This window comes from Tripterygium wilfordii, chromosome 14 (genome assembly GCF_013401445.1).
Source record: "Tripterygium wilfordii isolate XIE 37 chromosome 14, ASM1340144v1, whole genome shotgun sequence".
NCBI lineage: Eukaryota > Viridiplantae > Streptophyta > Magnoliopsida > Celastrales > Celastraceae > Tripterygium > Tripterygium wilfordii.
The window spans coordinates 3196903-3211507 of record NC_052245.1 but is presented as its reverse complement, the minus strand read 5'-3'; the positions used below and the strand labels follow the sequence as shown (position 1 = coordinate 3211507).

At 38.4% G+C, this 14605-nt stretch overlaps 2 protein-coding genes across 3 annotated transcripts; one reads left to right on the top strand and one right to left on the bottom strand.

The window, feature by feature from the left end:
• Positions 1-252: 252 nt before the first annotated feature.
• Positions 253-9528, bottom strand: LOC120015004 (30-kDa cleavage and polyadenylation specificity factor 30-like). The gene is made up of 7 exons (XM_038867176.1): positions 9036-9528; positions 8044-8442; positions 4395-4557; positions 3739-3849; positions 3405-3473; positions 1924-2010; positions 253-1380 (listed from the first exon to the last, which is right to left on the bottom strand). The coding sequence occupies exons 1-7, from the start codon at positions 9428-9430 to the stop codon at positions 526-528; spliced, it is 2079 nt and encodes a 692-aa protein (XP_038723104.1). The 5' UTR covers positions 9431-9528; the 3' UTR covers positions 253-525.
• A 307-nt stretch (positions 9529-9835) lies between these two features.
• Positions 9836-13212, top strand: LOC120014746 (accelerated cell death 11-like). 2 transcript variants are annotated; one of them, XM_038866786.1, is made up of 4 exons: positions 9836-10172; positions 10437-10609; positions 12238-12386; positions 12864-13212. In XM_038866786.1, the coding sequence occupies exons 1-4, from the start codon at positions 9981-9983 to the stop codon at positions 12968-12970; spliced, it is 621 nt and encodes a 206-aa protein (XP_038722714.1). In that variant the 5' UTR covers positions 9836-9980; the 3' UTR covers positions 12971-13212. The 2 variants fall into 2 exon arrangements, with proteins under 2 accessions (XP_038722714.1, XP_038722715.1); XM_038866787.1 differs by having other exon boundaries at positions 9838-10172; positions 12241-12386.
• Positions 13213-14605: the final 1393 nt, after the last annotated feature.

Below are 14605 nucleotides of genomic sequence, written 5' to 3'. Positions count from 1 at the left end.
CATGGGTCAAACTCGCCTTTTTCTCATCTCTTTGGACTTACAACCCCAGTATCCTTTTTGTAACACAAAGAACCCTATGTTTCCCTTCTACCACAAATCTTCACTCCTAATCCAATGTCATAATCACTGACCAATATCAACCAAAGGAGAGGTCAATTACTAAATCAATCATTATGTAAAAGTGGCGTTGTATTGAAGTGTTTCCTTTAGGACATATGATCTCATATTACTGACGAACTTGACCACATCAGGTTATATAACATCAATAATATGCACAAGGAAAATCATGTAAATCATACACTTCTGATAAAGAAAAAGGAACAACAAAAGGTGTACACCTGAAATTTTACAATCTCGTATTTATCTATCACATAGGGCAAAAAAGGGAAGAGTTATGAGGCATAAAAGATCACTCATGATTCCCAGGACCAAATTCGACTCCTAACTAATAGCAGTGTTGTCGAGTTTGTTTTAGATTATAAGATGGCATCTGCTAATAATCAGTAGCGTGGCTAGCATCCCCTTCTAAGCCTCCCTCTTCTTCTTTCCTTCCCCATGCCTAGACCGCCTTGGTGCCTCATCTTCACTGTCACTTTCATCATTTCTAAAGCTATTTCCAGCACCAAATTGATCATCCTGGGAAGCCCGTGATCCTTCTCGCTGATACTGTGTCTCATCGTCTAGCCCTCCAGTTGGAGCCCTGCCTTGATCTGACCCTCCGCTATATCTGTCACTCCTATCATTAACGGGTACCCTTTGATCCCTTCTAATGCCTCGGCCGGCATTTTGTGTAGGTGGTAGCTGCGGTGGGAACACTGGTGGCATACCCACAGGCCTGCCTCCTCGAATCGCATTCGGAGCCACAGGGCCCATCCCTCCCATAAAGGGTGGACGTCCGGGACCCATCATCATCCCAAGTCCTCCAGCTGGGAATACAGCTCCAGGTTGGGAAGGTCGCCCATGGAACATGGGGCCTGTAAAATCGCCAGGAAACCTTGGACCATATGGAGCAAAAGGGCGAGCACCAACACCAAACAAGTCAGGTATCGCAAAACCATCTGGTGTAACAGGTCCATAAGGAAACGCATCAGCACCCATCATTGGAGGGGGAAAACCTCGCATACCAGGGAAAGGTCTGGCCCCACGTGCAAGGGGCATGTGAGGAGGCCACATGATTCCTCTGCCCCTACCCCTCCCTTGAGCTCCTGCTCCAAGAGCCTGACGATAGTTTTCCTCCTCCTCTTCACTTTCTTCCTCTTCCTCTTCCTCCTCCTCGTTATCTTCAAACGGAACAATGTCTGGGTTTTCACCTCCATTGTCAGTGGTGACTCCCTTTGCTTTTTCTTCTTCTCGTTTAGACTCTGCTGCAAGTGAGATTGCCTGTAAACAAGAAAAAAGAACACACGTTCAGAACCAAGAATTAAAATCACCCAAGCAGCAAAGTTTATTGAATTTGTTATTGGACAGGGAGAATCAACAAGACCTAGAAGTTACTAACGGATGCATCACATACCAATTGCAAAGGAAGTTTATGTGTTCAAGAAAGGTCATCGAAAAGCTTCGAGGATGTCATAGGATGAACAAAACATAGCTCATTTCTCAACTTTTAACTGACAAAACAAGTAAATAGGCTACCAAATAAATGTATCAATTTTTAGGGTGCCAAGAAGCAGCCCAGTTGTTCCAATCGTTACCACTGCTAGTCCCCCTTATGAAATGTTTATCTGTGTATTCACATTGGTAAGCGTTGTATGAAAAAAACCAATTCTGAAAATTCCATAACATGAATAGCACATTGACTGAGGCACAACTTAAGTATCACAAATGCACTTTTGTACATGAGCTCTGAAAATAATAAAACAGAATATCAAAACTTAAACTGCCACTCATAAAGAAGAGGGGGGGGGGGGGGGGGCCACATACCATCAGTTCACTATCTGGCTCGAGATAAAGCAAGGAAGCTAACTGCTCACCAACTGAGGGTTCTAGCTCTTGACAATCTCTACTTATCTGCAATTATACAAGGTCCGACAACAGACAGAAGCTAGTGTTTGCAAATTGATATAACGCACTAATGCCAATGGAAAGAAAGAAAGGAAAAAAAAAAAATTTGTTACAAAAGACATCAAACGCGTCATCATGCTCATAGAACCCACCGAATATGAAAGAAACCAACAATATGGCCCACCCCACCCACACAAAATACACACAAACAACCCAAAAAAATAATGGAGGCCCCTCCTGAAGAGAGAAAGAGGAAGGGGAAGAGAAGTGTGTGTAATTCTGTTGTATTTTCATTGACATTGTTTTTGTTAATCTGGATGGTTTTCAAATTATTTAGATTAAAGCCTTTATCTTTCACCTCCATGCTATTATGCGAATATTTAGTTTAGTTGAATCTAAAAAGTGACATTTCTTTATTTCTTATTTGTCCAACAGGGGGATCCGGATGACGAGCTTCACCGCTTGAACTAACAGCACTCCTCGACTCTTACAAGCAACTTAAAATTTACCATAACTCATCTGTGTCCTCGTTCTTTCTAACAGTAGATCTAATTCTCTGTATAACGTCTGTAAATATTCGCAGAACTTAGATACAAAACAATCTCGGGCTAAGCAATCCATCTAATTGAGTTTTATAATAAATATCCATATTCTCATACCGTTACATATAGATAAATTTGTTTCTTCTTTTTCTTAATGGCCGAGAAAATGAAATTTATTAGAGAGGTAACAGAATTGAGATGGACTGAGATTCCCTCCTCTTCAAACCCCTCTAACTTTTCATCCTACTTCAAACTAGTGGTCTTAAAATACCACGAGTGAATATCAAACTGAAATAAAGGAGGGAAAATGAAGATTTAAAAAGTTATAGTTACTAGTTTGGGCCATGGTAATTGGTTGCCCAACAGATCAGTCATATCCAACAGACAAATTGAGGCCAACCAATTGTGCTTGAGATTGGCTCAGTCTAAAGCTGTCACCATAACCATCCTCCCTCACGTCTATGACTCCACAAAATAGAAAGAAATTACAGCTTTCAAGATAACCTAACCAGCCCTTGGAAAATCCTAAAACTATTATACACAGCCTTCTAAACTTGAACAGTCTCATGCAAACAAACATCTTCACTGCAGAATCTGTCAAAGAAAATTTTAAATGACACTTCTGGCCCTAAACTTAACATGGATCACATTTCTGATGCCCTTTAGAAAACATTCAGATGTATTCTTGCAGACTAGCAAACTAATCCTGGCATACATAGGATGAGTGGAAAATTCCGTAAGCTCGCCTCAAGGTGATATTGCATTTATCAGGACAAAGAAGAATAGGATAAGGATATTCCTGGAAAAGGGGGCAAAAACACTAAGACAGCAAGAAGTAATAATGGCCCAAGCTATTACCTTCACTGGTAAGTTCTCATTGTATGGGTTCCTCAGATGACGAGTTTTATTAAAGGATAGTTCACATAACTGCAAAGACAAAAAGTGCAATAAGCCACAAAGAAATAAATATATGACAAACAAATTTTTCATAACCATGTTTACACGTAGCTTGTTCTCTGTCTTGTTTATTATCTATTTAAAGTCTTAAATGGTACCATGTATATACATATGACATCCGACATCAGATACACTGAGCACCAAAAAAGTAAAGCCAGTGTCCTTTCAAGATTCAATCATTCAACAAGGATTAACAAAACAAGGACAAATTTTTAGAGAATCGGAACAATTGTACCTTTAACCATTTAACAGAAAAATTCCGCCCATAATGTGCAGTTCCATGCGCGTATTTCCAGTTTCCCCCACCAACAAAACCGCCAATTTTCGTTGTCATCTTTGCACATCCCTAATTGAACCAAAGTCAGTTCCAAGTTAGATTTTTTGAAAGGAAAAGAATTTTATTCAGAGGCACCAAGAAAGTGCACCAAATTACAAGGAGGCAATACAAATAGCCTCAAGAAGGCTGTTGCAGGAAAACCAAAGCTTTAAGTAGAAGAAATAGATTCAGTAATAACATTAACAGAAGATTCCATATTGTCAAAGGTCCTCCTATTCCTTTCATTCCATAAGCACCAAAGAATGGCCATAGGAACCAGCTGCAAATTCTTCTTCTTTGTAATAAGGGTGGACAGATTGCTCCAAGCTAGATGCCCAGAAAAACAGATAAATCACACTTGACGGAATTTAAAAGGCCATGAGGAATGATCACATTCCTAATATACCAAAGTCTTTGCAAGTTTGATGGCCCAAGGAAAGCAGATAATTTTAATTAGTTGATGGAATTTTAAAAACACAGCAGAATGGCAGGAACCCAAAATTTTCTTTTTAGCTGAGGTAATATATTGGAACTGCAAATTGAACAGCTTGCAGAGCATTACCTCCCGAACTCACCTGAAAGTTTCGAGTTCTGTTGACTGAGAAGATCAAAATCACATTTTCTGCTGAGTCAAAAGCTTCATTCAGTTTAGATTCATTGCTCCTTTGAGTAGCCCAGACTCCTTGCTGCACAGACAATTCCAGATTCTCACGGTTGCAACTCTTAACAATAAAGTACCTATGTTCCACATTTCAAAATAACATGACATGAGTACATCCAAACTCATAAAAACAACTTCTAACCTAGTGGGAGTAATAGATAATTTTATCATATACATACATATATATATATACCAAAAATTATTTGTACACAATTATGGATAGATCGCTATAAAGAGTTCAGAATTTAACAACTTGACGTGGCATTCATTTTTCAAATCCATATGCATCCCACACCACATGACTATAATCATGAACTCTGGCACAGGCAGTCCATGGTCATTTGGCCATGTAGCATAGAGAAATTAATTACCCTAGCAAGGCACAAACCCTCCCAGCTAAAACCAGATGAATCCAACATACTACAAAACTAAAACCAACAATATGCCTTAATATCATATACTTTAAGTGGGCTACACAAATCCTACTCAAAAGTAATTGACATCCAACAGGTATTCTCTCTAGCTACTCCATTCTATCTAGGCTACTCTCTCCACTAATCTTTCCACATTCATCTGTTGGAGTTCGGCTGTTTCCTTTATGTTATAGTTTCCTAGTTCCTTTATGTTATAGTTTCATAGTTTCCTTTTATGTCTTAAGTGATGGGTTATATGTGTATGGGTTTTAGACCTAAGGGTTTTAAGCTGAAGAGAATAAAACTTCTAGTTCTGTCTTCTTCTCTACGCCTCTTTCTCCTTTACGTCTCACTGTTTGGACTCAACCATAACTCTTCATATCACTTCCATCAATGTCTTTTTCAACGTTTTGGCCTTGTAAATCTTAAAATTTTCAGTTTTTCAGAATAGAGCACTTGCATCCTTATATTGTACATGTCCAAACCATGTTAGACAATGTCGTTTAGATTTAATAAGAGTGACCTCTACCTTTATTTAAATACCTTCCATTCATATTTTATGTATTCTTCTGTTGCCACACATCCAGATCAACATCCTCAACTGTGCTGCTTTCATTTTTTTAACATGTAGCCACTTCTCAACCCAGCATTCTACAACACAGATCATAGCAGGACAAAGAAAGGCCTATCTATTTACCTTCAACGGGGTGAAATAAATCAAACAACCTTTAATTCTACAACATCATATTCAATGTCACCATCAGTTTGAATTATGTACCTAAGAAAACTTAAATCCCCATTACCATATCTCTTGACTCTTGCCCCTCCATTTTCCTTTAGTATCATTAGGAATGTGAACATTAATTAGCAAAACGAAGATATATGGTATTGGTTATTAACTCAGATTAAAATTCTCTTTTTTTATACAATATTACTAACAAGAAAAAGAAAGGAAAACAGTAATGAATAATGATATTATTGATTAGTATATGAATGTACATAAGAACCTAAGTGGTTGACATGTAATCATTTAGAAACATGCTCAATTACATGGTCGGAAAATCCAGTTCTACATAGTGCCTGCCAGCTCTATACTTCAATTTGTTCTTCTGAAACTTTTGACTCATATCATAACATTACTTCTTACTGACACAACCACTGTTTCTATTAGAGTTGGACTACAGCCACCAAAATGTAGAGATAAATCTGGCTAGCAAGTGACCTCTGCCCCCAAAGTCAAGACAACAACAGCCTAGTAATCCTCAATACAAGCCCTTTTTTCGAAGAGCAACCATACTCATTGTTTTTAGCTTAGCACTCATGAAAAGATGAAATATCCATCAGTAAGAAGAAATTAATAACACTTTTGATATACATGCCTGTCAAGCTACATTATAAATTTAGGTGAACTATTCAACTCTTATTCCAAACAATGTTGGAGTCGGCAACATGGTTGCATTTAACTGCTTCGTCATTGTCTGGTATGTTGCCTTGAACCTAATGGGAATCAGCTGGATTTCATGTTCCAGCATTGCAAGTGGCTTCAGGCTTGATGGAGTCTCAGTAAGGACAAGACTAAGAGGAAAATCATCCAACTTCTTCCCATGCCTATCATCTGGATGATATGGAAAGAGAGGAGCAATAGAATTTTCAATTCGAAGGATACTAATTTTGACGCTTTTATTGATAGATGGTTTAGCAACTTTAAACTGTGGTGTACCTTTCTATGTAACAACGTATTAGATGCTCTAATATTGGAATCCTCGTAGCCTCTGTTTGCACCTCCTTGGTGCATCTTAATAAAACATTTCCATTCAAAAAAACATCATATTCTATATGAAGAATATATGAGAATCCATCACAAGAACTCTCTTTTGCTGTTCAATCCTATCAAAAGCTAAACTCACAATCCTTTCTCACTTCTAGTTCAATCTTTACAATGGTTTTGAATCAACTAGCAACCAAACTTTTGCTATTTATCAAAAAGGTTCTTAAATGAGAAGGCAATGAAACATTTCATCATCTAAAAAACATCACAGTAGAAATTTGAGATCCAAAATGAGTTTTGAATCTAGGAACATAGGATAGATTTTTTTATTTGAACGCAAAAAAAAAAACACATAAGATGGATTTAAAAGAACGAAAAAACTAAGATGAACATTATTTGCACCCCATTTTTTACAAATTGCACCCCATTCTAGTGTGTTTTTAAATGGTTAATGGGGTGTACTTAGTAAAAAATGAGGTGTAAATAATGTTCTTCAAAACTAACGGTCTAATGGATGATGCATGGGTTGGCGAAAGAGTGAGTGAGAAATGAAGCATATCATGTAGGTGATCTATGACAAATATAATGCATATTTTGTACCACAATCTATGAAAAATGTATTTAGATTATTCGTCCTTTGAAAGCCACACCTGGACACATATTGTCAGGCACGAATAAGACCAAGAGTCAAGGCATACTCCTTAAAGTTTGTAAGCCTAAAGCTCTCTAGAACCTAACTACTAAACACGATATAACCAACCAGTGAAGACTGTCAGATTTCAAAGACTATAAAAGAGGAATAGCATAAGAACAGGGTAAGAAAGTGAAAGGGGAAGAGCAAAAGGATCACCATTTAGAACCCCATTTGCCATGCCTATAAATTCAAATGGCATCAAACACCTGTTATAGTGTTATATTTTTTAAAAAGGACCAAACAAAGAAACAGAAGCATTTGTTATGTTCTTTTAAAATGAGTAAACAAAGAAACAGAAGGAGACACTTTTCCTTTTCAAGCCCATGATAGCAAGATTCAGATTGGAAGCCTAACAGGAGATGGAAAACTTGAATTCCACTTTAAAAGCAAAGAACAATTAGCGTGGCGTTGGGGCAACAGGAATCTCAAAATGAAAAAAAAAATCCATATATCAAAATATTTTAAAAAATATATAATAATAATAATAACAGCAGCAGAACATAAGCAAGCAACAAATTAGAGAGTTTTTTCTTTCTCTATATATAAACTTTGAGCATGCTAATTACAGCTGATTGACGAATATGGGAATGATCATCAGTTTAATAATATAATCCTTATCACAACTCCAAAGATTATACAAAACATTATTTACATAGCCCAATTAAAGACTACGGGACTCTGAACACACCTAGATATTCCTTGAGGCAGAGGCAATGCAGTTCTGCTCAATTGATTAGGTTGACCACTGGTTAGATTTTGCATCTGGGTCTGATTGCTCTGCTGTTGGGACAGTTGAACAAGCTGCTGCTGCTGTTGCTGCTGCTGCACATTGGCAGGTTCAGTTGGTGAAGGTTTTACAACTTGACCTTGATTGATGATATTAAGGCCTTGTGAAAATTGAGATTTGTCAGACTGTTGGGCATTACCAGCATTCCTCTGATGGAAAAACCTGTTTGAGGTTCCATAACTGTAAGAATTTAATTGCTGAATCTTCTGAAGGACTTCTTCCACAGAGGGTGGAGGCCCAGGCAGCTTTGCATGCCTATACCGGCAGTCAGGACCATTCGGACAAAAACCCAGCTTGTACCTACAACCATAGCATTTCCTTGAATAAAAATCTCAAATTTGACGACTTAAATGAAGTAAAAACAAGTCAGCACATTCATCCCGGAAAAGAAGACAAAAGAGGAGTGGGGAAGAAAGACACTGTAAGCATTTAAAGAAGATGGTGTGGGTGGGGAGGATATCATCTTAACATATTTAAACCAGAAAGACAAAGGTGAAAAATGAAGGTGCATTGGAACCAAGCCTGTCTTTCATGACTAGCATGACCACAAATTTTCTTGTACTTCTCCTTGCACCTTCTCCATGCTTCAATAAATTTACATTCTCCAAAAACATTTTAAATTAATACTCCAAGCATTGATAATTGCTAATATCCATCAAAAACTACCTAGTATTCTGCCAGGAAAAAAAACTTGCAAAAAACCACACAACAGTCGGGTACCACCATCACTGCCAACTTTATCAAGCAGACATCCAAACCAATGGACCAACCAGTTACTGATTCAATAAGTGGTGAAATTCTAAAGAAAATTCTTTCGACATCCAGCAATTCCAAAGTATCAAATCATCCGTAAACAAAAAGAAAAGGGCAAAAGAGAAAACAGAACAACATACATGTTGCATTCTTTGATATCCTCGTTGGTGTGCTTGTACACGCAGTCCTGCTCGCGACACTCTCCATAGAGGCGGAAGAACCTACAGACAGGCATGCGGGACTTGTCGTACTGGTGGAGGAAACCGCAGGCGTCACCTTTCATACAGAGGCTGCGGAGCCAGTGCCGGCACACCGTCTGCCGAAAGCTCCGTCGGGGTCCGTAGTTGGCTCCGACTGCCGCCGCCCCTGGCTCCACTCCCCCGGCAGAGTGGGCCACGTAGTTGTTGTTGTTGGCAGCAGCAGCTGCAGCGGGATTATCGGGCTGGACGACGGGCATTGAGGAGGTAGGATTAGTGGGACCCGTGTCGAGCCCGCCCTCGAAGTCGAAACTGAGGACTCCCTCTGCGTCCTCCATTGCCGGTAGTATTCTCAATTCTGTTTTTGATTAGTCCCGAATTAGGGTTTTTCAGAGAAGACGAGTCAGTATCGTAAATTTGGACCGCGGCGTAACCAGACACTGTTTCAAGAATTGGATCAGTCAAAGTCAAACCCTTTTTATTTGCCATTGTGTTTCTCTTTTTACCGACAATATCCAAAACTTTAAAAAAAAAAAAAAAAAAAAAACAAGATTTTATGTTTCCATCCAATGGTCTGCGTTTGGCTGAGTCATCTAACGGCTCCAAAAGTGACTGCACAAGAACTCGATAAGAAGGACGGTACCGGAGTCCAACCCAAATTTTGTCATTTAACTTTTGTTTACCACGTCAAGCCACGGGATCAAACACGATTGGTAGTCAAATGGACGTACGATAACCGTCAACCGTGAATTTAAATCGAATTTCGACTTTATTCAGTCATCGTTGCGTGATCCCCCAGCTATTATCGAACATTGCTCTCAGCATCAAAATAGATTAGAGCAGATCATCCATTACCAGATCAGACATCCTCGAGGCTTGTGATCCTTAATGGCCGGCGGAGTGAGTGAAAGGCATCTCATGAAGATCGCGGAGGCTTTCAAGGAGCTCGCGGCGGCTGTTAATTCACAGACTGCCGACATAGAAGTGGCACCCTTCTCTAAGGCATGCTCTCTGGTTTCGCCTCTCTTTGGCTGTTTGGGGATTGCCTTCAAGTTCGCCGAGATGGACTACGTCGCCAAGGTATGTACTTTATTCTCTTGTTCTGTTTCCGGAGACAATTGAAGGTAAGAAGATGACTCTTTTCTTAGTTTGAAGCCATTAATCGATTGGTTAGACCACTTAACACGAGAGAGAAATGGAGTTCAATTTATCTGTGCGTGTTATTTCATTGTTGTAGAATTTGGAGAGCATAGAGCAAAAAAATAAATAAATGAGATTGCGATTATGTGCATGTATATGTTTCCTTTTAGATGAAAATTTTGTTTGGGTGATTGAACATTGCAGGTTGATGATATTGGAAGAGCGTCGAGTTCAATTTTTACATTACCAGCTATGCTTGATAAAGATATAAAAGAGAACAATTTGAGGAAAGCTGGTAGTCATTCAAGAAACTTGTTAAGAGTGAAGCGTGGGCTTGACATGGTCAGGGTGCTGTTTGAGAAAATTCTAGCTACAGAGTGAGTATATTGACTAACAACATTAACTTGTTCATTTTTGTAAAGGTGTAAGCTTATGCCCCAGTAGTTTTACAAGGTAACAGGAATTTTTGTTCAGCTCTTTAGAGGGATTGATGATCTGTTACTACAGTATGATTGTGTTTCTTGCAAATTGAATTGCCTTTAGTATTCTCCTATATTTGATGATGTGTTGCTGTTGGATGTTGGGAATATTTTTGCTAAATGCTGCCTTTAGCAATTGGTGTTGCTAGATGTGTTATTGAATCTTATTCAGGTTATGTTGATTTGATTTTAAAGAAAAGCAATTTGGGTAGAATCCAAAGGATGTATCCAGTTGCTTTGAGCCTTCCCTACTTTTGCCAAGTAAACACTGATTTTGCTGGGTCAAGTAATGTGCTTCAGTGCAATGTTTTGTTTGACATTTACTTTGCCTTGATTATGGTTGACAATGTAAAGATTTCCTGATCTTAGTATGACGCAGGATTTAACCGATGGTTAGGATATTGATTGAATCCATGGTTTTTGGATGTCCTTTTAGTTTTTTTTTTTTTTTCCATATCAATTTACACCCTGCTTGACAAACAAATTGTTGAATTCAGATGCCTTTTTCATACTCATTCTTTTGAGCAACATAGCCTTTCATACCCATAGCTGTTTCATTCTTTAGTAACTATATGATATTGCACCTGCAACTGACTCCACTTCTGCTTAATTTCTTGGATCCACATTGTCTTCACGAATAGTGACTCATTCAACATTTAATCCATGCTATCAGGTCCCATGTTTTCTATAATATTGCATGTGGGTTTTCAGAGCCCTATCTTAATTTCTTTTATGATTTCCTTGAATTCTGGTTGTCCTCATGAATAGTGAATCGTTCAACTCTTTAAAACCTATTATAGTCCCTGGGAACAGTTAGGTCCATTGATTTGAAAAGGAATTGATACCTTATTCATTTTAAAAGGGAAACAACACGTGGTGCATAGCGCTCCCAAATTGGGATTAGGTCCTAAAAGAGAAGATGTTCATAGTCTTTCGCAGGCATCACAGGGAGGTGATTTCTGTGGACAATATAAGTGAAATTATTTGTTATTTTGTTGCCTTATGTAATTTTTTGCAGAACCAGCATGTTGCGAATCATAGCCTAAATGTCGATGGCATTGTCTTCTGATTTTGCTTGCAATTAATTCTATTGGTGAAATAATCATCAGAATTAGCATGAACGTGACTGACTTGCTGTACTACAGATCGTCAAAAATTAATGCATTTTAAGGAAACTGATTTCTTGGTAGTGATGTACTCCTTTTGTTAACATCAAGTCAAGTGTGCAGATGGCTATTGTCGATAGAGTTGATAGAATTTTGATGTTACCTGATTGAATAGGTACTCTCAGTTTCATGGTTTGCATGTTTCTCTATACTTTTACAGATGGGCTGTCATAACACCCCCTTTTTTAAAAATATTGCGGCTGTCAATGTATTGAACCCCACACCTAAAAGAATAAACAAATAGGATCAGAGAAAACAGAGGACCCTTTTAAGGATTTCATTTCTGGTTTAATCAGATATATTTTGATATCTAAATTGACACTATGCTTGGTATAGCTAACAGTCTTGATGTCTTTGTGGCAGGGGAACTTCCCTGAAGGATCCAGCTTCCACGGCTTATGCCCAGGTCTTTGCGCCCCACCATGGATGGGTCATCAGGAAAGCGGTTGCTGCAGGAATGTATGCCCTTCCTACGAGAGCTCAACTAATGAAGGAGCTCAATGAAGATGGTGAGTGTTTACAACATGGTAACACTTGTTTTCATGTGTATATTGTTATTTGTCACTACCCGCTCATTGGACAAAATGTGGTAATTGTGTGGATCTCCCAATAAATTTAGTTGTAATGTGTGACAGTCGATGTAGTTGGTGAGGTATTCGAATCTCTATCTTAATTGGGTAATTATTGTACTTCATGTAGGCTGTAGCTGTAAGTTAGTGTCAGATATTTGGTATGAAATAAATCTGCTACCTCTGCTGTGTTGGAGAATTTATTCAACGACGTTCTCATTTAGCTGAATAATATGCATCATTAGGGCCCAAGCTTATAAAACTTATAATTGGGATAGGTTTACTCATTGAACAGCTTCGACTTTTGGATTTCGGGTTTGCTTTTTCGCTGGTGTTGTGTAACCTTATTATGAATTAAAATATGACATATTTGATTTTTTACTCGTATTAATGGTTGATTCTGCCACTGTTTTCCAGAGGACTCCGCCAGGATTGAAATGGAAACTTACATCATTACTTCTGCTCCGGTCATCACATACATTGACAAACTCTTCCTCGCAAGAGAATTGGGTATAGATTGGTGATTCATGAACCACCTTGTAGTCATAAGTATTTATCGCCTCTAAGAATGCTTACACCATAGATTTTGTTTTGTAATCAGTGTTTTGAATGTGACTGTCCTGAGCATGATCAATAGGCACAAGAAATGATTGTGGAAAAAGCTCTTTGACAATCAATATGCTGTTTGAAAAAGCTTTTGCATTTCCACAGAATTTGTTCATAGAGACATTTAATCAATCATAACTAATAATTGTTACTACCTTTAGTCCATATGTATAAATGTATCAATTGCTGGTGCCGTGATTTTTGAGTATTGAAGCAAACGATAATCAAGTATTCTTCTGTGATATTGGTACAAACCTAATTGTCGTAATGACAATATAGCCCTTGTCTTGTATTGCTGCCATTCTCTGGCTGCCATTTGCATTCTGGCTAATTTCGTAATAACACTTATCAAATGCCCGTTAACCTTCTTGTCATAATGTCATTACATCCCAACGGTCGAAATTTTCAAAATCACACCAGTTCTTGCACTCCCTCCTCATGTTTAGTGGCTGACGCCTGACGAGAGAAAGAGAGAAGTCCCCAACAAGAGTGTTGCGGCAATTCAAGTGAAGAAACCATCTGCCGTTGATTCCTAGGCCTCCGGATACGTCACGGCCACCGAAATTGCTCCAAATACAGACGAAGAAATCTTGATCGTGAGTCAACAGGTCCCAACATCAGCAGATTGCGCCTTCAAATCCACTCAAGACGTTCCTCGGGTAAGCTCTCTGTCTTAGATCTAGCGTTCGATAGCATCGTTTTTCTTTATCGTGCGGATGGGCTATTAATTAATTGATTTTTCCTGAAAAATTTCTGATGTATTTGATGTTAATTTTAGATTTTATATGTACCTAGTATTGGTTCTTGATTCCAACAAGAAGTCGCTCTGTGCGACCCTTTTTGGTTAAAATTGCCGCATAGACTGTAGGGATTTGGGGATCTTTGATGGTTCTTGTTATGTTATTTCACGTCAACAAACAGTATCTCGCTTGGTGGTTGAGATTGTCTACGAGATACCTAAAGATACGTGACTTTATTAATATGTTACAATTTGGCTTCTTGCACACAGTTGCTTGCATATTTGCACTATGGTTTGTTAGCCTGACAAGCATAGATCTAAGAGCTTTCTTAACATTGCAAATCCATGATTATGGTGTTGCCTGTAATGGTGACCTTACATAGTCATATTTCTGTACACTATTCAAGGTCAGAAAATAAAAACTTCATATTTTTTTGAAGAAGGCTTGCTGTTGTGTTGGCACAAATTTTAACATGCAAGAGTACCAATCTTTTGCCTGTAACATGCTTGCTCCTGTAGTTCTGGAGATGATCATCTTTGTCCTTTATGAATATAGAAGTCAAATAGTTTTATTGAATGATGTTTTGATATTTCTCTCTTTCCCCCTTCCATTCCATGTGTTGTGTTCCGTGAGGAACCGTTTATCTGTGGCTCGCAAAGGGTGCATTGTTGCCAAAATATGAATGCCTTTATAAGGTTCATGAACCCCAGTTCTCTTCCTAATATGAAGGATTGTTTCAACCTTTTATTGCTCTGGCATCAATTTTGACATCGTATGATATCTTTGTTCCTCAAAAATTTGTTAATGATGACT